The sequence below is a fragment of the Cryptotermes secundus genome, unplaced genomic scaffold, assembly GCF_002891405.2.
Source record: "Cryptotermes secundus unplaced genomic scaffold, Csec_1.0 scaffold885, whole genome shotgun sequence".
Lineage (NCBI taxonomy): Eukaryota > Metazoa > Arthropoda > Insecta > Blattodea > Kalotermitidae > Cryptotermes > Cryptotermes secundus.
In genome coordinates, this window is record NW_019731235.1 from 313,733 (window position 1) to 336,205 (window position 22,473).

Consider the following 22,473-nt stretch of genomic DNA (forward strand, 5'->3'; position numbering starts at 1 on the left):
TTACACTCTGATCTCATATAGAATTAAAAACTTTCTTTTTAATCCTCATTTCTTGTCTTTTTCCCATCTTTATTCACAGGTTGTTTCAATTACTGATATAAAACTCTAGTAGATGGCCTGCAAATTTCATATTCCATTTAGGATATATTTCAAGGCAGGTACAGAATGGATTAATTTTTATTTGGAGACTATCATATATCAAGTTATCATACTTATAGTATTGCTTTTATAATATTGCCACATTCTATACACACATATTATACTAATTTCTTATCATCCATTGTTCTCCCTTGCAGTGCTGTAGAAGTGTTGTTAATACGTTACAACAAACATGTCACATACTAAGCTCAGTAACAATATATTTACTTAAAAACTAATGAAATCTGAATATTTTCGTCAAAACACCTCATTTGGATACAGAATGCTGGAGCAAGTTAATTATTCAGTTAACTCACCATTCAATTTTCTGTCAAATATATTTAAGACAATAATACTACTGCAAGTTTGAAACTATGTAATGATAACAGCTATCATGGGTATGTATCGATATCCTGGTCAGGGCATAACAAACATGTGAACTGCTGCCATTAGCATAAAGAGGTTTTAATGTTTACTAATAATTTGTTTTTAGATATCATAAATATTCCATTATAAATGTCAATGATGTATAAACTAAATTAAGATGATACTGCTTATTAAATTAAGGAGGGCACAGGACATCATTACTCTTGAGATGAACATGATATGAAATGTGTTCTCAAGAACAAATATTCTGTCTCCTTCCCTATGTGACTGGGTAAAATATTTTTCTCATTCCTTTCATATAATGAAATTACATTGTAACATCATTAAAAATTGTTGTGTAATAAGCAATGCACTGATCAATTCTAGAATTAAATCAAAACACTTCTTCTGTATCTCAGTCTTATTATTCACGAGTGAACTGATTATTCAGAGTATTCTGAAAGAAAAAGTCTAAAAATATAATAAATTCCTATTTGGAAACATTAGTATATCCTAACATAATAGTTCTGTAAAGTCAAAAACTGTCTAAACGGTACACTATTCTCTACCTCCCATTAAACATAATTCATAACTTTCTTATCAATCCTGTATTTTGGACGTGTATTTTTGACGTGTATTTTTAAGGTAACATAAACACATTTTTTACAGTTTTTAGACCTGTATGCAATTTTCTAGTGGCATTATCCATTATGAAAACAAGTGGAACATTATATAAGTTTAAAAATATATTTTATGCATACACAAACATTATCATAATGTTGTATTGTAACAGACATACTAAATTATTTTTGTTCACACCACAACCACCATAAAATGGAAAGTTCTGTAACATAATTTACCATCTTTTGTTTATGTCCAACTGCAACAGAGGACACCCATGCAAATATAACCTTAATGTAACCAAACTGTATAATTGTATTACCACTGCATGGCATTTTTCAATCATCAAAAGTTACTATTCTCACTCTAAATTCTTTTCATTCTTCAGACACTTCATTACTTCAATGTGTTCAAAAAATGACATAAAGGGAAATCAAAGTTTTATATTTCACATTTGCCATTACAGTGGATCTCAAATTTATTTGAGTCTTGGTTAACGGCTGAACTGCCTGCATGGCATCAAACAATATGATATTTCTACATAATATGAAAGATGCAAAAATGATCATAGCCCGTTTTAAGGTACTATTCTAGCATTTTCCTGGAAGGAATGAGGAAAACCACAGATATTTCTATGAGTAACCCTCATTGGGTGGAATATAAAACCAGGGACTTCCTAAAATTAACATTCAGTCCATTTATGTTGTAGGTTACTGTACTACTGAAGATACCTGTAGGATAATCAGTATCCGTCTGGGGTTTGAATCTAGAATGCAACTTCCATGAATGAACCGTAGATGCATTCTGGGCTGAAAGTCCATTCATGTCATTCCATTTCTTGCAAAAGGACCTACATATATATAGCACATTTAGTATATGAAGTACCAAATATTGTCATTTCACCTAACAGAATTAATTTTTATGTCTTTCATGAAATCAGATAGAAGCATAGGGTTTATTCACTGTGTAATCTAAAAGAAATTGCCTGCAACAAAAAGTATTTAAACTGAGGTAAAGGAAAAGTTGTGCCTGTGCTCAATGAATTAAGCACCATGCCATGAAGGCACATGGGGGAGTGGATGTATAGATCCACTGCTGACCTTGCCACTAGCTGGAGGTGAGTGGTCAGCTTCATGCCCTGGTCGCTTTCCTTCCAGGGAAAAAGCCCCTGGTGCCCATTCGATAGGAGGTAGAGAGGACCCCTGAGCCTGTCTGGGTGATGTGAAGAAGAGAAAATTCTTGACCCTACCAGGAATTGAACTCCAACCTCTCAGTTGTCCAGCCCGTAGCCAGTCACTATACCGACTATACTACCCTGGCACCATTTAAACTGAGTAAATATGTAATTTTCTGCATTTGTCTGCACTGGCACACCTAAGATTTTTTATATGAACTTGAATCCCCAATATAAGCATCACTTTGTTCAGCCTAATTAATAATAATATATTATATATTACTAATTTTTGTCAATTATTATTTAGTAACACCAGAAATTGTGTATTTTTACAGACTAACTTTGGAAAATGTATAACATACTTGTAATAAAAACGATGAGTAAATCAAATATGTATATATGAAGAACCTGGTAAAATAATGTTACTTTCTTACATATTATTCTGTAATTTTGCTGGAATTGGACAGACACTTCTCATTTGCTGTCATAGAAGGTAAAGAGTGTGATTACTCACAAGACTGTACTGACAGATCAGAAGTTAATTACTTAGGAATATGCAGGGGGAAATATATAACATATAATTATAAAATCAGTGGCAAGTAAGGAGAACCAGCTCACGAGTCACATCTCCATTCCAACCTGCTTTATTTTAAAACATCTACAAATTCACACTGAATGAATGGGCATCACAATTTGTTACTGACTAGCTGCTCACACATCTACTAAATGATGTGCAATGCTCAAGATGATGTACTTTTGTACTTACTTGTTCCAAGTAAAATATTTCTGAAAGGACAGTATTACTGTTGCCTATACTTTGGATTCTGAAGTATTATTCTTAAATAACCTGTTCATTATTAAAAATAATATAGAGAATATCATAAAGAAAATTATATTTAAAGTTGTACTTAAAATGATGTAAAGAGTTGTAACTTCAAGCAGTTTTATGGACTCTTTAAATATTTACCATTTTTGTAAACTGAACTCTGATATATATATTTATCCACATATCTTCACATTAATACATTAATATGCAATTACAATTAATGCATTCTCACTGTATTGTACTGTGGTTTATTATGTTATTGCCTGTATCTATGGTAGAGCAATACAAATGATAATATGATTCTTGATACTGACAGTGCCATTAAATAAATAATAATAATAAAAAAAGAATATAGTAACATTCGTACAGTTATATCATCATCTCAGAATAATCTTGATATTATACAAACAACTCGGAAGCAGAGTTTTTCGGTGTGAAACATTTTGTTTCTTAAAGAAGGGTTTAGTAATTAAATGAAACTTCTGAAAAAGAAAACTACTTCAGTGCAATATATATGCCTTGCAGAGAAGCATGTCTCTACAGACTGTAACCTGGTGTACATATGATAAAAGAAAGAGCCTCTAAGAGAGCAAATATACAGATAATTAAGAGGAAATATATATAAATGAGCTTTCCAGATTAGAATACATGAAACACTCTAATAAAGTTGATTTGGAGATAAAATTATTACATTCAATGTAATCAGCACACTTATATGAGTAAAAAAGGATAACTTAGACAATTCTATACAGCAACATTCATTATTCTGAAGAAACTTTTCACTGAATTCCTTTAAATAAAATTTAATTAAGTAAAAGTTTTCCCAACATCAAGCCTACAGCAACAATAATTGAAACAAAATTGAAACGTGACAGCTCTTTACAGTCCCAAACTTTCTGAATGGGCAAGGATAAATCAGTTGTAACATCTGATATGGAGTGTTTTATTTTTTTAATGTCTCTGTACATTATATAAATATTTCTATGCCACAAATCCTAAGAAACCACCGAAACGAAATGCAGTTTGCTGAATAACTATTTTATCATGTGTGCTGATACCACAACAGTTTTATGAGACTACTCCCTTTAAAACACTTGATGTATAACAGAGTAAAATATTAAAACTTAGAGATGACCTTTAATTTCAAAGCATGTTTTGAATAACAAAGAAAGGTAGCATTCTGCATACATATACGGATCAAAGATTAATATCACTTGAATGCTGGCTGTATGGAAAAAGTGCACACAATCTGTGTTCACTATTTAAGACCAATGGGATTCTGGAATGTCATACAATTCAGGTTTAAGATTTATGTTTTCATTACATAATGAGATCTTACTCATTAAGCCTTACAATTCAGTTCAGCAAATGGAGATACTAAAATATATACATTCCTCATGTCCAATGAGTTCATTCATTTTAAATGTTTCAATGCAACATTGGAACATTCAACAGAGAACTTATAATCAATACTCTGAAGGTTATTACACACAATGTAAACTACACACATATACAACAACCTTTGTGATGAATGATTGTATTATTTTCTTTCAGTACTATAATTATTAGGTACCAAAACACCACAAACACTTTCTGTAGTCTAGAGTTAAATTTTTAATGTTTTTGCATTTCTGTGTCCTAAATAAATGCAATGGTTTACAATCCCACGCCCCCCCCCCAAATAATGCTAGAGAACCATTAGTAAAATAGCAAAAAGTCATGATAAACATTTCAGATGAAAACTACTCATTTGATCCATTCTCAACACAGCTAAAGAATGGGTGGAGACAACAAGTTGAAGTATAAATTCTTCTAGAAGATTATAAAATGTAACTTAATACAATTTGGAATATGTACTGCTCTAAGAAGTCAATATTGATACAGGACATCAATATTTGCAGTATGTGTTTCAACATAAAATATTTACTCTTGGCAGTTTTCAGGAGAAAATAACTTGCTCAGTTAATATATTCCACTACTGCAACAAATATTCATCTGACTTGGCATTCGAAGTTGCTTAGTGCCAAGATGCACCTGAAACCTGTATAAAATCTTCCCGTTCAATTTGGAAAACTGCTGAATTGAACAGTGTGTGTATAAAGGCATTATCAAAGTCTATGTTTCATAATCAATGATAATAATTCTTGTGCCTAAGTATGAAGAATCTCACTGTTGCACACAAATAAAACTGAATCATTTCTTTAGCATATCAGCTAATCTACGAATATTATTCAATTCCTTTCACCAATGTGGCTACTTTGAAAATGTTTTGTTATTAACACTTACATCTGAAGATGGATCAGCATTTCAGGAATTATGGATTTTGAAGTTAGTTACATGAATTAAATTATGTCACTTCAGTGATGAACAAATATATGGTACATTTGCATAAATACAGAGCTGTTTTATTATTAACATTCTAGTTACAAATATACTAAATAGTAAATGACTAAGTTTATAATTTTCCTTATTCAGAGTTTTGGGAGGGGCACATTACAATGACAGGTCATATATCTAAAAATTATTTTAAAACAAGTTTCACCTTATTTAGATCCTTTTCCACTGTTGTACACAGCCAGATATGCTACAACATATTTTCCAGCACTTCTGATGAAAAAATGAAATGAACATCTAGATCTCATGTAAGAACTATCGTGGCACAATAGGCTACACTGACTAAAATTTATGTAACAGTAACATCAAATCAGAAGAGAATTCAAAGTATTTAGGCCACATGATTTTATATTGTATTGTATTCCATGTATACCCCTTCACTATCACACAATGCAATACATGACCTATCAACCAACGTTACTCACTGTTGAGCAGCTTCAACAGTTAATATATATCGCTACAAGCCACGTGCTTTAAAAATGATCAGAGATAAGATTCTAGAACTGAAATCAAGCCACATGGACTTAATAGGTTTTACAATGGCCAAATATTGAATTAAAAAAAGTTGCATTGAAAAATAAATGTTCCTTAAAGAACACAGATTTCTTTAAGAAATTTGTTCCTTCATGTTTTACATGTATCACTGCTATATATTACTAATAATAATGGATAAAACACATTTTTAGAAGCCAAATCCTGTTAAAAATATATACAAATAATGATGTTTGCAAGGCATCATGTAACACCACCGTAAAGTTTAGTAATAAGAAATTTAGCATTCACCAGTCACTACTCAAATTCAAGATATAATATTCTATTTGAATTTGTAAAGACTAAGGAAAATGTATTTTCATACGTCAATGAATGGGATAGGTCACGTATTACACAAATATTAGTCATATATACACATACATGCACACATATATACATACAAACAGATGTCTACATTTGACACCCATACACAGGGAAGCCTACATCTCATTTTCTAAAAATGTGCAACATTGTGCTTCTATCAGCAACCAGATGGTTAACTCTGTTGCTCAGAATTACCAACTGTTACTAAGCTGTTACTACAAAGTTGGCAGCTTGGCTTCCCTTTGTATTCACACAACCTTCAAGTTCCACACATAAATTGCTTCAAATTATTTGTCTTTACAAACACTTGCATTGTCCCATTTTAAATCAAAATACATGCATAAATGTTGCATGATTATACATAATAACATTGAAAGATCTATAAATTAAGAGTGAAATTGGACAAAAAATGGAAACATCTTTCTGTGAGATAAGCAGGAGAGAAGAGAAGGTGTGAGAACATTCTGTATTACTGCAATAGCTACAGGATACTGAAGTTATGACTTTCAGCTTCACTTCTTATATAAGTGGGGAGAATAATGGGTCTGCATGCAGTGGCAATGACCCATTACAGTCTTCGCAGTCACACTAAACCAGTAGCAGTACAGTTATGATATAGTACATTACAGTACAGTACAATATGATACTGTATATATGAGTTAATATTTTTGTAAGTGAAGAGAGTGGTGGTATGAAGTAGCTGACAAACAACAGGAACTAAACTTTAATATTATAAATGCACAGGCAGGCTATACAATTTATGTAATGTTTGCCACTGTTCACCAAACCTTTACCTTCCAAATAAGTTTGTCATGAAAACAGTTTCATATTGTCCCTACTGTTTTGGATAGCTATTTGATATCTGAATCTCTTGCCCATCCCCAATTATATGTCATTACAAATTTTGTCTCAGACTGAAGAAAGGAATGTTCCCCATCATTCTGGTCAGTGACTTGTACTTCACACCATGATAGTGCACATGGCTACCCACAGTAAGTAACAATGTACAGACTTAGCTGTTCTGGAAGCCAGAGTAACCATAAGTTACATGAAAATGTTAAAAAGGAAATGTAATTATGTGTTATATGAAAAAGATAAATAGGAAATATGTTTTGAGATTTTATTAATATAATTAATATAACAAACTGATTTGATGGCCAGCACACAGCAACATCCAGCCTACTCCATGAGCCATGGATCCATTTACCCTAAACAAGAAAATTGGTCACTGTAGTTACTGTGAGCAACTGCTGAAAGTGATTCAAACACCCATGACAATGATGTAACAGATTCTGTTGGTTGCATTGAAAGTAACTTTCTATTAATTTCAGAACATCATTGCAGATTTTTATTTCTGAAACCACCAAAATGCTTGGATTATTTCTAAAAACTTTATACCTGCAGTTTCCACTTGGATAAAAATTACACTCTTTCAAATCTGTGTTACGCCCTGATATATTCTGGAGCTCTTCTTCGAAAAATCCACCATTCAAGCAAGTAGTTACATGTATTTTCAGCAGGATAGTACAGCAGTGTTTTTGCTAATGTTTGGGCATAGGTAGTTTCATACTCAGCACATGTTAGCCTGTATTTCCCTTCTGCCTACCTACCTATTGGGTAGCATTTTGCCATAAATGTCTGAATGGAGCACACTGTATTTTGAGCTCTAGAATACATGTCATTATAGCAGCACATCAGCCAGGATTTTGATATTACAAGGGAGGGCATTATGTCGTGAATGACTGACTGAGATGGTTTGCACTCTTCACAGGAACATATTAAAATATGGAGTGATAATAATATAATGTTTCTTACAGCTTTCCACATGTTCTTCAGATGTAAGACTTACATGACTTTGGAACTCAGTACTTCTCTTTTAACACAGACTATTAACGAATATCTCTGCAAATTTCTTTAAAAACTAACATAACAGTAATTTAAAAATACTTTTTATTTAAGTTAACAATATTTTCATGAGATAAAAAATCTCTGGTCATATACAGAAATCTGAAACAAAAGTACGATTCCAAATTATGTAAGTTCAGTGCACAGACACATGTTCTAAATTAAGGATATTTGCATTTATAAAAGAAGAAAACAGGACACGTGAAGAAACTATGTATATACAGTGGAACCTAGCTTAACAAGCATAATTCGTTCCAGAATCTTACCCGTAATGCAAAACAATTTTTCCCATATAAATTAATGTAAAATATGATAATGCATTCCATGCCGAAAAAAAATACTCAAAAAATTTTATGTATAACGTTTATTCAAAGAAAATTATATATACATTGTTAAGGAGTGTGAATCCTCTTCATCTTTTCTTCTATGTGGAATGAACCAACCTGGAATGCGAATTCGATTTGCAGAAAAAAAATTGAAATAATTAGTTTATTATTTATGATACATATCTAATTCTTTTTTACTAGAAAGCTGTCTAGAGACATTTGTTTTTGCTGACGCTTCAAAATTTGGTGAAAATATGACACAGCATTATCAATAAATAAATCTGTAGCGCGCATAGCCACTGCCTTATTAGGGTGATGCTTCTCAATGTACGATGCAGCAGTTTCCCATGCTTTCAGCATCTCTTATTGTGCCAGAAGATTGTTGCTTTGCTGTTACCTCCTCTTCCTCCTCCTCCTCCTCTGACAAACTCTCCTCCACAACTTCTTGCTGTGAAATACAATGCAACTCCAAATCGTGCAAATCGTTGATGTAGACCAATTGCATGTGTGTGCTAGATCAGCCATGCTCACACCCCGTTCTCGCTTTTCAATGAATTTACGTTTCATTTCTACGGTTATTTTTATTCTCTCATGGCTGTCTTTTTGCAGCTTTTTCTTCAGGGACATTTTTGCAAGGGCTATTAAATTTTGCACAAAAAAAGAATCACAAATAATATATCTGAACAAAAGTTTGGAAAAATGTGTGATCACAAGCGACACTAAGATGCTAGCGGAACGAGTGCTAAACACAGACTGATGTAGCAAGCGCACAATCCGGGACTTCCCCTCTCGTCACACATTATGCGAAACGTCGCTCGTTAAGCGAGGTTCCACTGTAATACATATTTGGATAGGAGAGAGAGGAAGGAGCATTCATCAGAGGATGGGCACACAAGGATACAGGCAGAATAGCATTCAGTATTTCATCCAGATCATAAATTTTTCTGTTCAACAGATGATGGGAAGGGCTTAAGAAACACGAAGAAGTAGGGAGGGGGGGAATGAAATGACATGCTAGCATCATTAATATTATTATGGATACATTAAGAAACTTAGATCTACACGACAGCTGGTATACAATTATTTTTGTGTCTGCAGACTATTTCTTTCAGATAGAATATGTCTGTAATTAGCTGTAAGTTGTACAAAGTATTAACTAAATTAAATTAGCATTGTTATCGCACAGGTGGGAATCTTGGTTTACAGTTTTGTTATCAGAATAAGGATAGTTGCTAGACTAAACCATAATACCAATCATGGTAATACAAATTACTTTTATACTTGTTTGTGGAAATCAGAGCAGTCTTTTTTTTAATCATTCCCATCTTTTCTTTAAATAAGAAACCTACATGCCTGAACAACAAGACTTCAATCACATTACACATGAGCCACTACAACTTATCATATAGTATGGACCAATATCCCACAATCCTAGCCAGTCTTACTCCAGTGCAGTACTAAGAGTAGACAAACTACAAAAACGTGGGTAAGATAACCTCAAAGTGTCATCATGAGTAACATGTAGAGTGCAACTGCACTTAGTAATAAATTGGTCATAACACAACATAATGGCAAAAGCAATTTATAAGAACAAAAATATTGTACTCTGTTGAAGAATGCTCAAGGTTAATGACTAGAACAGTTTCAACACTTAAACTGCAGTTTACAGACTGTCTAGATGTTAAACAGTACAATTCAACCCCTATGTAGTTCTGTTAGTTACCAATACTGTGCCATATGCATATGATATATAGGATCTGACATTCTCATGGCAGTTATTATTACAATTACAGTTTTCTGGAATATAATGCTGTACAGTCTGCTGGTACCTATCAACCAGACTGCACAGTGTCACATCCCAGAAGACTGTGATCTTGTAACAGGAAACCGTTTTTACACAAGGAATTCCAGTAGGGAACAGAAGGCCATAGAAGGTACCTATATGGTTTAATATTTTATATCCTTCAATTTCGACGATGTTAGATTATTCTTCAGAGGGGGAATATAAATAATACAAAATACTGTATAACCTTCAACATACTAAGAATTTCAAGCACACAGTTATCAATATTGTACCAAAATGAGAGTGAAAAAGATGGGGAGGGGAACTGAATTTCCACCAGTACTTCATATTTCTTAAGAAGTTACCTGCATTAAACATTTCCTCTTACAAAAACTCGATATTTTGCCCGCTCTTTCTAAGAGCTGTCTTTCTGAGAAGACCTTATTTCAATAATTGTTCTGTTATGTGAAACCCATTATGCTCATTCCAATTTTATTCTGAATGCTTCAGAATTTGAAATAACTTCAAACAAAATACTTACATTGCATTTATTACTATTTCAGTGGTCCAGAGTCATAAAAAAATTAGATAAAAAACAAGATGATGAAACCTGATGAGGACTTCAATATGATTACAAATCAGAAAATTTGTTGCTATTTACGAAGGCAAGACAACAAGCAAATATCCATGAAAACGCTACACTTTGTATCTCCTACAGAAAAACTCTGTTTCTGAGTGAGTGACGAGACATATTTAACGGAGCTGTTGACATTATATCAAAATGAAGATCGTAACGCTGACAATAAAATATACTATCTTGTATGGTATTTTGTCATAGATGTTGAATGGAAAGAAGTGGCTACACTGGTATTAACAGAAAGAGTTACAGATTGTAAGATACAACTCCTGAACTTTAAAACCTTATTGTCTGAAAAACACAAATTCTTAATCATAATTATAAAAGATAATACAATTGTGTCCAGTGTGACTGGTGAAGTTTTTTCTTATTTCAATTCTTCATGCCCTTACATGTTTCGGTCCTTAGAGATCATCATCAGAGGGACACTGACACAGTTTGGAAACCACTATTACAATGGATGTTCTGAATGTTAAAATATATATACATACAATGTGGACAATACACAAATGGATACAAAATTCAGAGTTTTCAAAACTACAGTGGCTGTTTTGATATATTAAAAGTTTTTTAAACTTTTGTTATTTAAGTTAGAATTTATAAACCAAATAGGTTTGTGTCCTCTCTCTTATCACCTCTCTTGACAGGGGACAAACTTGTGCCGCCTGTCTTTCTTGAGAAACTTCTTTGATGATGTCCTGTGGTTGTTGGTGTCACGTTTTGTTGTTTTTACTAAAATTTACTTCTTCTCAAGAAAGACAGGTGGCACAAGTTCAGCCCCTGTCAAGAGAGGTGATAAGAGAGAGTACACAAACCTATTTGGTTTATAAATTCTAACTTAAATAACAAAAGTTTAAAAAACTTTTAATATATCAAGACAGCCACCGTAGTTGTGAAAACGTTGGATTTTGTATCCATTTGTGTATTGTCAACATTGTATGTATATATATTTTAACACTTTGCAGACCGGTGGCATATTTTTATGCCCAGCGCTTTTAAACGTGGCGGACTGGTGGCATATTATTATGATTTTAGGACACGTTAGATTGTAACACACTATACCTTTCTCTGGCACCACCCAAATGAAATGACTACCGTGTAATATTATTCCGGAATGTTTGCTTAGTAGGCAGTAACTTGATCTTGCTGTTTGGGTTCCCCTCCAAAGGAAAATGATCTTTGACCCTTCAAGCTCTTATGTACCAGGCAGGAAGTCAGTAGTGCAATGAGTCAAGGACAGAAGCGGTTGAAAACCAAGCAATATCTGACTTGTTCTCCGGATGAGCTATCTGACCTGACGTTCCTTCTAAGACGTGTAGTGATAGTGATTCAGACAGTGGCAGTGACAGGGGACAACAAACAATTGTGGCCACAGACAATAAAAGTGAAAGTAGCTCCGACGAAAGTGCAAGTAGTAAAATTGCGGGGACAGCCACATGGGGAAAAGCAGACAAAAGGCCTACTTTGGGACAGTTTACTGGAAATCCAGGGGTGAAACAAATTCCATTGGACCCAACACAAGTTTCTGAAGTAGCAGAACTGTTTTTTGGCGATAGGGATACTCGTGTTGTGAATATGATTTCTACAATTCACAATTCGAGCATGGCTGATGTTCAAAGGACACATGGACAAATAAAGAAGCCTAGTTGTATTTCTGAGTATAATATGTTCATGAAGGGAGTTGACAGAGCCGATCAATATTTGGCCTATTATTCTCTTCCTAGAAAAATAATGACGATGTAAACATAATCCATAACATTACAGTTATGTTCTCTGACGCTATTTGACATGCCTTCTGAGACATGCAGTGATAGTGATTTAGACAGTGGAAGTGACAGGGGACAACAAAGAATTGTGGCCAGACAAAAGTGAAAGTAGCTCTGAGGAAAGCGTAGGGGGACTCTCGGGTGATATGCGGAAACATACCCTCATGAAAATTGTGAAGAGTGAACATTCCAAGGGGAAGCATCCTTATCGGCAGTGCCGTGTTTGCATAGTTCACAAAAAAAGGAGTAGTTCATAAAATTAATTACGAGGTTTTATATTAATTTTTAAAGTGAACAGTGCACAAGTTAGGGTAGTAGGTTTAAAAATGCCGGTCCCCGGGGTGATTTAAATATTTAAATTGCCAGTCCGCAAAGTGTTAACATTCAGAACACCCACTGTAATAGTGGTTTCCAAACTGTATCAATGTCCCTCTGATGATGATCTCTAAGGACCGAAACATGTAAGGGCATGAAAAATTGAAATAAGGAAAACTTCACCAGTCACAGTGGACAGAATTGTTTTATCTTTTATAATATTGTTGGTGTGATGGACCAGAATGAAACAACTCAAATTCTTAATCATAATTTATACAGAGCACACTCCAGTAATTGCGAACATGGCCATAAAAAAGAACAGAATTAGCTCCTGACTGTTTTGTTAAAACAATCAAAGAGAGTTAGTATTACATCTGGGGCGTAAACTGAGCATAATCACTACAAAAAAACTAAAATCAAATGCATATCGCTTATACACACATACACTTCCATCTCAAACGAAACTTTATCTTCATTTACTCCCCTTTGCTACATGTTTCAGCTGTACATGGCCATCAATGGGCAACTGTTTACCTTACTAAAACCATTACACCCTATTTTCCACTGTATTTAAAAAAAAGTTACAAATTAAAATATATCGATGTTCCATTTGTCATCATCTGTTCAAAAAGATATTTGTTTGAGCACTTTACTCATCGTTATGTTTTCTTATATAGTTTTCCTCCTGTGGTGTCAGTGTTTTGTGTATTGTTTACTGTAGTTCTTATGGATGTCACTGTAATGTTATCATCATTGTTAGTATACACGCCATTGGTTTGTATACTTCTAAGGTGTTGAATTAGTTAAGTGTGTGTGCCATTTAAAATAATAAGTGACATGCATTCAACTAATCCAAAACTGTGGAAAAACACAAACCAATGGAGCATATAATAAAAACAAAAATTACATTACAACATCTGTAAGAACTACACTAAAAAATAAGCAAAACATCAACACTGCAGCAGGAAAATGGTGAGAAAACAAGATGATGAGTAATATGCTCAAACAAATATCTTTTATAAATGGATGATGACAAATGGAATGGCAGTGTCATATTTTAATTTGGAATTAATTCATTTTGAATACAGTGGAAAATAGAGTGTAACAGTTTTAGCAAGATAAACAGTTGCCTGATGATGGCTGGGTATGGCTGAAACATGCTGCAAAGAGGAATAAATGAAAAATAGAGTTACAATTGAGATAGAAGTATATTATGTTCATAAGTAAAAAATTGGTGCAATAGGATGCTGAAATATAGTACAATATCAAATGCATATGTTTTGTTACCTCAACTTAAATTTATAGCCAGTCCAATTTCAGGTATCAAAGAATACACTAGGTAATACACAAAATGATGTAATTTATTTCAATATTTAAGTAAGATCTAAAAGTCCTAAAAGTCATATCAATATTTAAAGTTTAATACATAAAGTTAGTGACCATCTATTATTTAAATTCATAATGTAATTATGAGCTGGCCCTTCCATGGCGATGCTGAGTGAACGATGACTAGTTTTTCTGTGAATCACAATTCCTGCATCTTGTAGGCAAATACCTGTTATTTCAAAATGCCACTTCACTGTAAATGGAAGACAATAAAATGATGAACATGTCTCTTTAAAAATGTTGTAACAACTTAATAAAATCTGTTACAATCTTATTAGGAAATCACTGACATTCAGTTTATCTTCAAGAAATTCATATCCAATTATTAATACAGCTCTTACTAAAACTATAACCTGGATTTACTGAAGTAAATTATTTGTAGGCTGTTACAATTGATGTCCCAGTTATTCAGTTTTAACTCACAAATCTCTTTCACTCCTCACAAGAACAAATATTTAGCTATGTAATAACTAAATTTTACATTGTTAGGAATTTTCATAGTCTTAGAGCTGAAATGGTTTAAATATTACACATTATAAGTACTTTTTATGATACCATCTTTATTTTGCACGTATGTTATTAGCAGTTTCTGCAGAATAAAAGTGTTATTTTTAATAATCTGATTCTGGAATCAATAGTCTAACCACATATTAGACACTGCTAAAAGCAGATGTATGCACATATAAAATATAATACAAGCAGTTTGTTTGCCTTGTCAAATATAACCAACAGTAACAGCCATAAGACTATGTAATACCCTATATTACATTTGAGAAATTGTCCATTAATGATTGCAAGTACAAATACTGTAACCAGACTTTAAGATGTCTTTAGATGAAATGAACATCAAAATGAGTTCACCTTCCTGTCTTTTTTTCTGGGGGGCAGGGTAAATTATACAAAACTCAAATGGTGTAGGACAATGGGCTTAATCTTAATTATTCTATGAAGGATACTACATAAAAAGACACAGGAAAGAAGCAAACTGGACTTGAAATCTAAATGGTACAGTACTGAATCACAGATAAAATATGCGTGACGAAAAACACATTAATTATTATGACAGTCATTATTAAACACAGTGATGAAATTCGTCCAAAAGACATAAAGGATATGTAGTACCCAGGACTCCTCTTTCATCTCAGCATGACATGACAAGAAAGAGGGGCAGAGGCTCATGAGTAACAGATGTGAGACGTGATGGTCAAGTTGTGGCATTCTTCAAACATCTGGAGATAAATGAACACAGTTAAAACCAGTAACAATGGAAGGGAACGAGGATGGTAACTACTATGTGAATATAACAGACATCTTGTCCCACAGATTTACTCTAAACTCTGGTCACTATTGCTTATAAAATCTGTATCAGAACCAATTTATTATTACATCAGTAACTGACCCGACAATAACTGAAGTAACCACATAATTGCATTTACAACAGTATTTAAGCAAGCAAATTGTGAACAAGATAATGTACATGAAGTCCTTTCATCCTCATAGGAGTTATCACTAGAAACCCCGACACAGAAAAACAATTTCTGGAATGTCTATTTTTCTTCTTGTGATATTTTATTGCTGACAGCTGTTGAAACGAAACCCATTTGGGGATTGTAAGATTTGAGGCTTTCACGGCGGTGACTATGAAGAAAGCAGTCTTCTGGGATTTGGCACCGTGTATATGTGGTGTTAACCGACGTTTCGGAGGAACGTATCGCCCCCATCTTCAGGGTTGAAGAAAAAGTATAAGTAAATCTGCAAGCGACAACACCGTGAGACACGGTCAGACAGTCTGTTCCTCCGAAACGTCGGTTAACACCACATATACACGGTGCCAAATCCCAGAAGACTGCTTTCTTCATTTGGGGATTATTCTGGAGAAAGGACTGGAAACCGTTATGAACAGTCCCATGAGTTCTGAGACAGGCAACACATTGACACAGCAGTAGATGGATTGTTTCTGCAAAGAACTCCCTGATCTGATGCTGGAACCACTGAATTACCTTGAGAAAGCCTAGAAACACACCTCTTCTGACATATAGCTTCATTTTGCTTTGGGTGGATGGATGGGGGTGGGGCAGAAAGGTCGCAGAAAGGCTCAAGAAAACACACCAGGCAGTAGAGATTAAGTAATGTAATATTAACCCTGAAATTAAAACAAAGAGCTGAAAACTACAGTTTTAAAGTACATGTTAACAGTGATCTCCAGCCATTTCTGCACACAACCGAGTCTGATGCATTAAGAAACAAAGAGCTGAAAACTACAGTTTTAAAGTACATGTTAACAGTGATCTCCAGCCATTTCTGCACACAACCGAGTCTGATGCATTAAGAAACAAAGAGCTGAAAACTACAGTTTTAAAGTACATGTTAACAGTGATCTCCAGCCATTTCTGCACACAACCGAGTCTGATGCATTAAGAAATGTCCTGAACTAAACTATAATGAAGATGAGAATTTTTTCAGCAGTGGAGTAACTATTAGCTTAAGAATGACTGCCTCGTGGAATTACACAGTTTGTGAATAATTTCCTAGTTGATTTCATCATTCTCCTTGGGTTAACAGGATAGGCACTTTAGAAAGACCACTATTACTTCCTTCCACACTCTTCATAACTTAACAGCCAATAAACCGTCTTTCTAGTTCCATAATCTCAGTGGCTTGAACAGTTTTTAAATATAGGTCTACTAAGAAATGAGGCATATATGTTTCTGAATCACGCAATAAAGCATAGCATATCACCCTTTCCATTCCTTCTGCTTTATGTTGTAATATGTTGGTATTTAGCCTACATAATATAGCATCAATTGACAGGACAAGTGATGAATGATGAAGTGGAAGGGATTTACAAGTAGCAGTCATGACCTGTTCTGACACTTCCTTAGGTGGAATGAGGAAAACCATGAATATCCGCAGTCAGGATAGCTGGTGTTCCAGATTCCAGAATATAGCTATGTAAATCTGTCCGTCGATCACAACAATTTTACACTTCCAATAAATAACTGATAAGCTTGAAGGCCAATAAAATCAGTTATTTTATTCAAATGTTATTTTTCGCTATATGTTTCGGTAATTTATGACCATCATCATGCATTTGTACACAGTAAAATGTATCTACGTTCATTACTGGGCTGCACATTGCAATGGATCCATTGCTATTAGTCTAGTCATGTACAAATTTTACACAGGATTACAATATTTAAATATATTGAAATACTTATCTAAATTAATAAAGCTTATTGTAAAATTATTTTTTAAATATTACCTATTATATGTGGGGGTTGGGGTTTATGGGTGGAATGGAGTAGGGAGAATGGTGTGTATCTGTATGTGTTTTCAAACTCTGTCCTTTATGGGGATGTTGGTGTTATATGACTGCACTCTTTTGTACTAACTGTCCATGTGTGTTGTTTTGGGTGAGAATGGGGTATTTCAAATTTTTTATCCTTTGGTATAATGTTGAATATTATGCAGGTATGCATTGTTAGTCTTGATGGCCTTAAGCTGTCCTGTTTTTTGGTGGTCTGTGCTTTTAGACAATCTGTAGTCGACTCGGTCATGTTCTCATTTGTTGTTCTATTCTGGTATGCTTTTACATATTGGGGTTTTGTTTATGCTGCTGTTTGCTGGTTTTTTTGGTTGAGGTGTAGTGTCATTGCTACTACTGATGTGGTGTTGTACTGTGTTGTGCTGTTTGGAATTGATAAGTTTAGAGCAATATCACAATACCAACCTGTTCTGTCATACCATCCTTTTTAAGAAGTTCAAAGTATAACTTAAATTTAAAAATACCTGAAATTCTCATTTCATAATGACAGGCAACTTACCAGTACACTACATGTTCTGTTGATCTTGGGCCATCTTCTGTTTGAATAATGCTGTCTCTTCAAAGATGTATTTCTTTAAAGTTTCTTTTGGCAAGTCATCTAACTCCATGGCAAATCGGAATGGTTCTTCAGCCACAGGCTTGAATGAAAAATCAGGCACTGTAGGCATATGTACACAAGTGACTGCAGCAGAGCAGCACATTTAATCCTTTTAGAATTGGAGTTATCAACAAACTTGCAAGATGAAGCTGACATTGTGATGTGATCTACATTGACTAGTAATTAAAGACTCCTGGTACTCATTTCTGTTAGAGGTTGTGTCGATCTCAGGGCCATAGTGCGACTGGAAGGATTTGGTAAACCGAAAAATATCCATCTCATCAAGATTTGAACTTGTGACCTTCCAGCTTGTAGCATAGCAACTCAGCCAACTATACTATCATGTGCCCCAATCTGAAGAGGTACTAAATTTTATAATTTTATTTTACTGGGGCAATCAATGCATAGATAGAAGCATAACATTAAAATGAAACAGGGCATGGACTGAATTCATCTAGTGGGTTCTTGTAAACATGACAGTGAACCTTCAGGATCCATTACAGGGAGGCTATTAGTATCTCTCAAGAAGGGGTCTCTGGAGTTAGTAAGTTAGTTTAGTTAGATGTAAAAGCAGCTGCAACTAGCTCTGAGAACATAATATTTCTTGAGATACCAACTACTGAAGAAGTTATGGCAACTTTATGGAACTCAAGTTTTTTTTTAACACTTTATATAAGCCTGTCACTGGACCCTCTCCTGTGCCCAGTGCCAAATCTGAGGCACTGTTCATCCTTGATAATTGGGTCTTTTACATTAACACACTGAACCAACCAACCACTTGATCTGATGTTCCTTATGGTTGTTAAATATGAGTTCTTACGCTGAGAAAGCAACATAAGTTGCTTAAGACTTTCATATAATCTTAAGAATAGAGTGTTACAGAAAATGTATGGACTTCTGGAGATCAATCAAAAGAGACCAATCAAATGGGGAATGGAGGTAAATGACTTTCTGTATAGGCAGAATAATTCAAGGAATATGCATTCAGTTGTACATGTAGTTCAGCTAAGGGAAGAAGAGGCCATGCCATAGCTCAAGCGGTTAGTCACTGGCTTCCCACCGTGGCGGCCTGGGTTCGATCCCAGGTCTGGTCAAGTGGGATTTGTGGTGGAGAAAGTGGCGCTGGGGCGGGTTTTCTCGAAGGACTTCGGTTTCCCTGCCAATCTTCATTCCACCAAATTCTCCATCATCATAATCACCCGGGGCAGGCTACAATAGGCCAATCAGTGGCCACCGCGCCGAGTGGACCCAGCTGGACCCCAACCCTCACTAAGCAAATTAAAAAAAAAAATGGAAGAAGAAGTGTTAGTTTTACCATGGCTCCTTGGAGGAGAAAGGATGAGATGAGAAAAATATATTAAGATGGATCTTAGAGTAAAAGGCTGAGACTCAGTCCTGAATCCAACACAAGACTACGGTTAGTGTGATGAATGGGTTCGGTGAGGCAGTTATTTTGCATCAGCAGTCAACAATTATAATCTCCAATCAGAAGACCAAAATATCAGTGTTTAATAATGTCTTAACAAATAAACTACTTCTCTCAGATACTGAATGTATATATGATCAGTGATGTTAGGAAGATACAAATATTTACAGCTGAAATGTTAGTACCTGATCCTAGTCCTCTTGAGGTTGAATTTGCTATTGCAAAGTTAAGAAAAGTATAAATTGCAAGGCAGTGATCAAATTCTGGCAGAATTAATTCAAGCAGGAGGTGAAATATTACTATCTGAACCCCATACTCATTAATTCGATTTTGAATAAGGAAGAATTGCATGATCAGCAGAAGGAGTATAGTATTGTACCAATTTAAAAGAAGGGCAATAAGACTGACTGTAGCAGTTATCATGGAATATCACTGTTATCAACATCATAAAAATGTTATCGAATATCCTTCTCTCAAGGTTAAGTCTATATACAGATGACATTATTGGGGATCATCAGTGTGGGTTTTGACATAACAGATCCACTACTAATCAGATATTTGCATTCATAAGATACTGGAGAAAAAATGGGAGTACAATGGGACAGTACAACAACTATTCCTAGACTTCCAGAAAGCCTATGATTCAGTTAGAAGGGAAGTATTGTACAATATTCTCATAGAGTTTGGGGTACCCATGAAACTAGTTAGGTTCATTAAAATGTGTTTAAATGAAATGTATAGTAAAGTCCGTATAGGTAAACATCTGTATGATAATTTTCCTATCAAAAATGGTCTAAAACAAGCAGATGCTTCATTGTCATTGCTCTTCAACTGCCTTAGAACATGTCACTGGGGTGGTCCAGGAAAACAAGGTAGGACTGAAATTAAATGGGATACATCAGCTGTAGGTCTATGCTGATGAAGTGAATCTACTGGGAGATAACACAGATACAATACAGGAAAACCCACAAACTTTAATCGACGCAAGTAAGGAGGTTGGTCTAGAAGTAAACACAAAGAAAAGTAAGCATATTTTTTTTTCTGTCTCGTCACCAAAATGCAGGGCAAAATCATGACATAAAGATAGGAAACAGATGTTTTGAAAATGTAGCACAGTTCAGATATTTGGGGACAACGATAATAAATCAAAACCTAATTCAGGAGGAAATTAAGAGGAGATTGAACTCGGGTAATGCTTGCTACCATTCAGTCCAGGACTTTTTGTCTTCTTGTCTGCTGTCTAAGAATGTAAAAATTAGAAAATACAAAACTATAATTTTGTCTCTGATTCTGTATGGATGTGAAACTTGGTCTCTGACATTAAGGGAAGAACACATATTGAGACTGTTTGAGAACAGGGTGCTGAGGACAATATTTGGACTGAAGAGGGATGAAGTGACAGGAGGTGGGAGAAAACTGCATCATGAAGAGCTTCATAACTTGCACTCTTGGCCAAATTTAATTAGAAAGATAAGTCAAGGAGAATTCGACGTCCGGGACATGTATCATGAATGGGGCAAAGAGGAATGCATATAGGATATTGGTAGGTTAGCCAGAAGGAAAGAGACCATTAGGAAGGTCAAGAAATAGGTGGGTGGATAATATTGAAATGGGTTTTAGAGAAACAGGATGGAGTTGTATTGACTGGACTGACCTGGCTCAATATAGGGACCAGTGGAGGGCCCTTGTGAACATGGTAATGAATTTATAGGTTTCACAAAATATTGGGAAGTTCTTAAGTAGCTCCACAGCTGGTGGCTTCTCAAGAAGGGCTCAGCTCCATGAAGTTAGTCAGTCAGTCAGTCAGTGAGTCTTAACAAATAATTTGAGATATTCATTGATCATAATGCATACATACCTCATCTGCAGGATCATAATACTGTTCAAGATAAGGATGTGCTAAGGCATCCTCTACTCCAATCCTTTTATGAGGGTTGAATGTTAACATTTTGTCCAACAAATCAAGTGCTTTTGAATCAGCATTTGGGAACATTTTTGTCCAAGGAACTTTGGGTTTAAATGGCAATGACTGGAGGTAACTTCGAGCTTTCTCATTGATGATACAGTTCAGATCTTCTGCAGTAGGAGAACCAAGGATTCCCAGAATATGGTTAAGCTGGTCTAAGTAATGTTTGCCAGGAAATATTGGCCGATTTGACAACATTTCTGCTAGGATACAGCCCACTGACCAGATATCTATGGATTTTGTATAGCCCTGAAAATAAAGCATAGTAAATTTTAGTAAGGCTGCCCAGTGGGTGAAGATAATGTGATTAGGATTCATTATAATGTAAAAGCTGTGCCACAGCATACACTATAAGCTTCTCCCATGGCAGGGAAAATAAAGCAGAACTGGGGAGGGGGAAAACACTGGCATGAAGTGACACCTAACATATCCTTGCCATAAATGTGCACATTTATCAGAAAACGAGTGAAAGGATCATTCCTTATCAGCTTCCTTAAAATGAACGTTATTGCAATAATGGAACTACTCACTTACTATGGCAGTCTTGAATGAATGTTACATCCTTTATGCATATACTATATCATTCAAATCACAGAAATATCTAAAATATAAGGTGATCCTCATTTTCAGGTATCATGGGAAAGAATATTTTAATAAAATGTGGGG

At 34.7% G+C, this 22,473-nt stretch overlaps 1 protein-coding gene across 2 annotated transcripts in view; it reads right to left on the reverse strand.

The window, feature by feature from the left end:
• Positions 1–13,282: 13,282 nt before the first annotated feature.
• LOC111866618 (mitogen-activated protein kinase 1) overlaps positions 13,283–22,473 on the reverse strand; it is a 163,363-nt gene continuing 154,172 nt past the window's right edge. For both annotated transcript variants that reach the window (XM_023855748.2, XM_033752353.1), the window contains exons 6-8: positions 21,700–22,056; positions 18,317–18,455; positions 13,283–15,721 (exon numbers count right to left, since the gene is read on the reverse strand). In XM_023855748.2, coding sequence (XP_023711516.1) covers positions 18,324–18,455; positions 21,700–22,056 — 489 coding nt within the window. In that variant the 3' untranslated portion in view covers positions 13,283–15,721; positions 18,317–18,323. The remainder of the gene's footprint in view (positions 15,722–18,316; positions 18,456–21,699; positions 22,057–22,473) is intronic.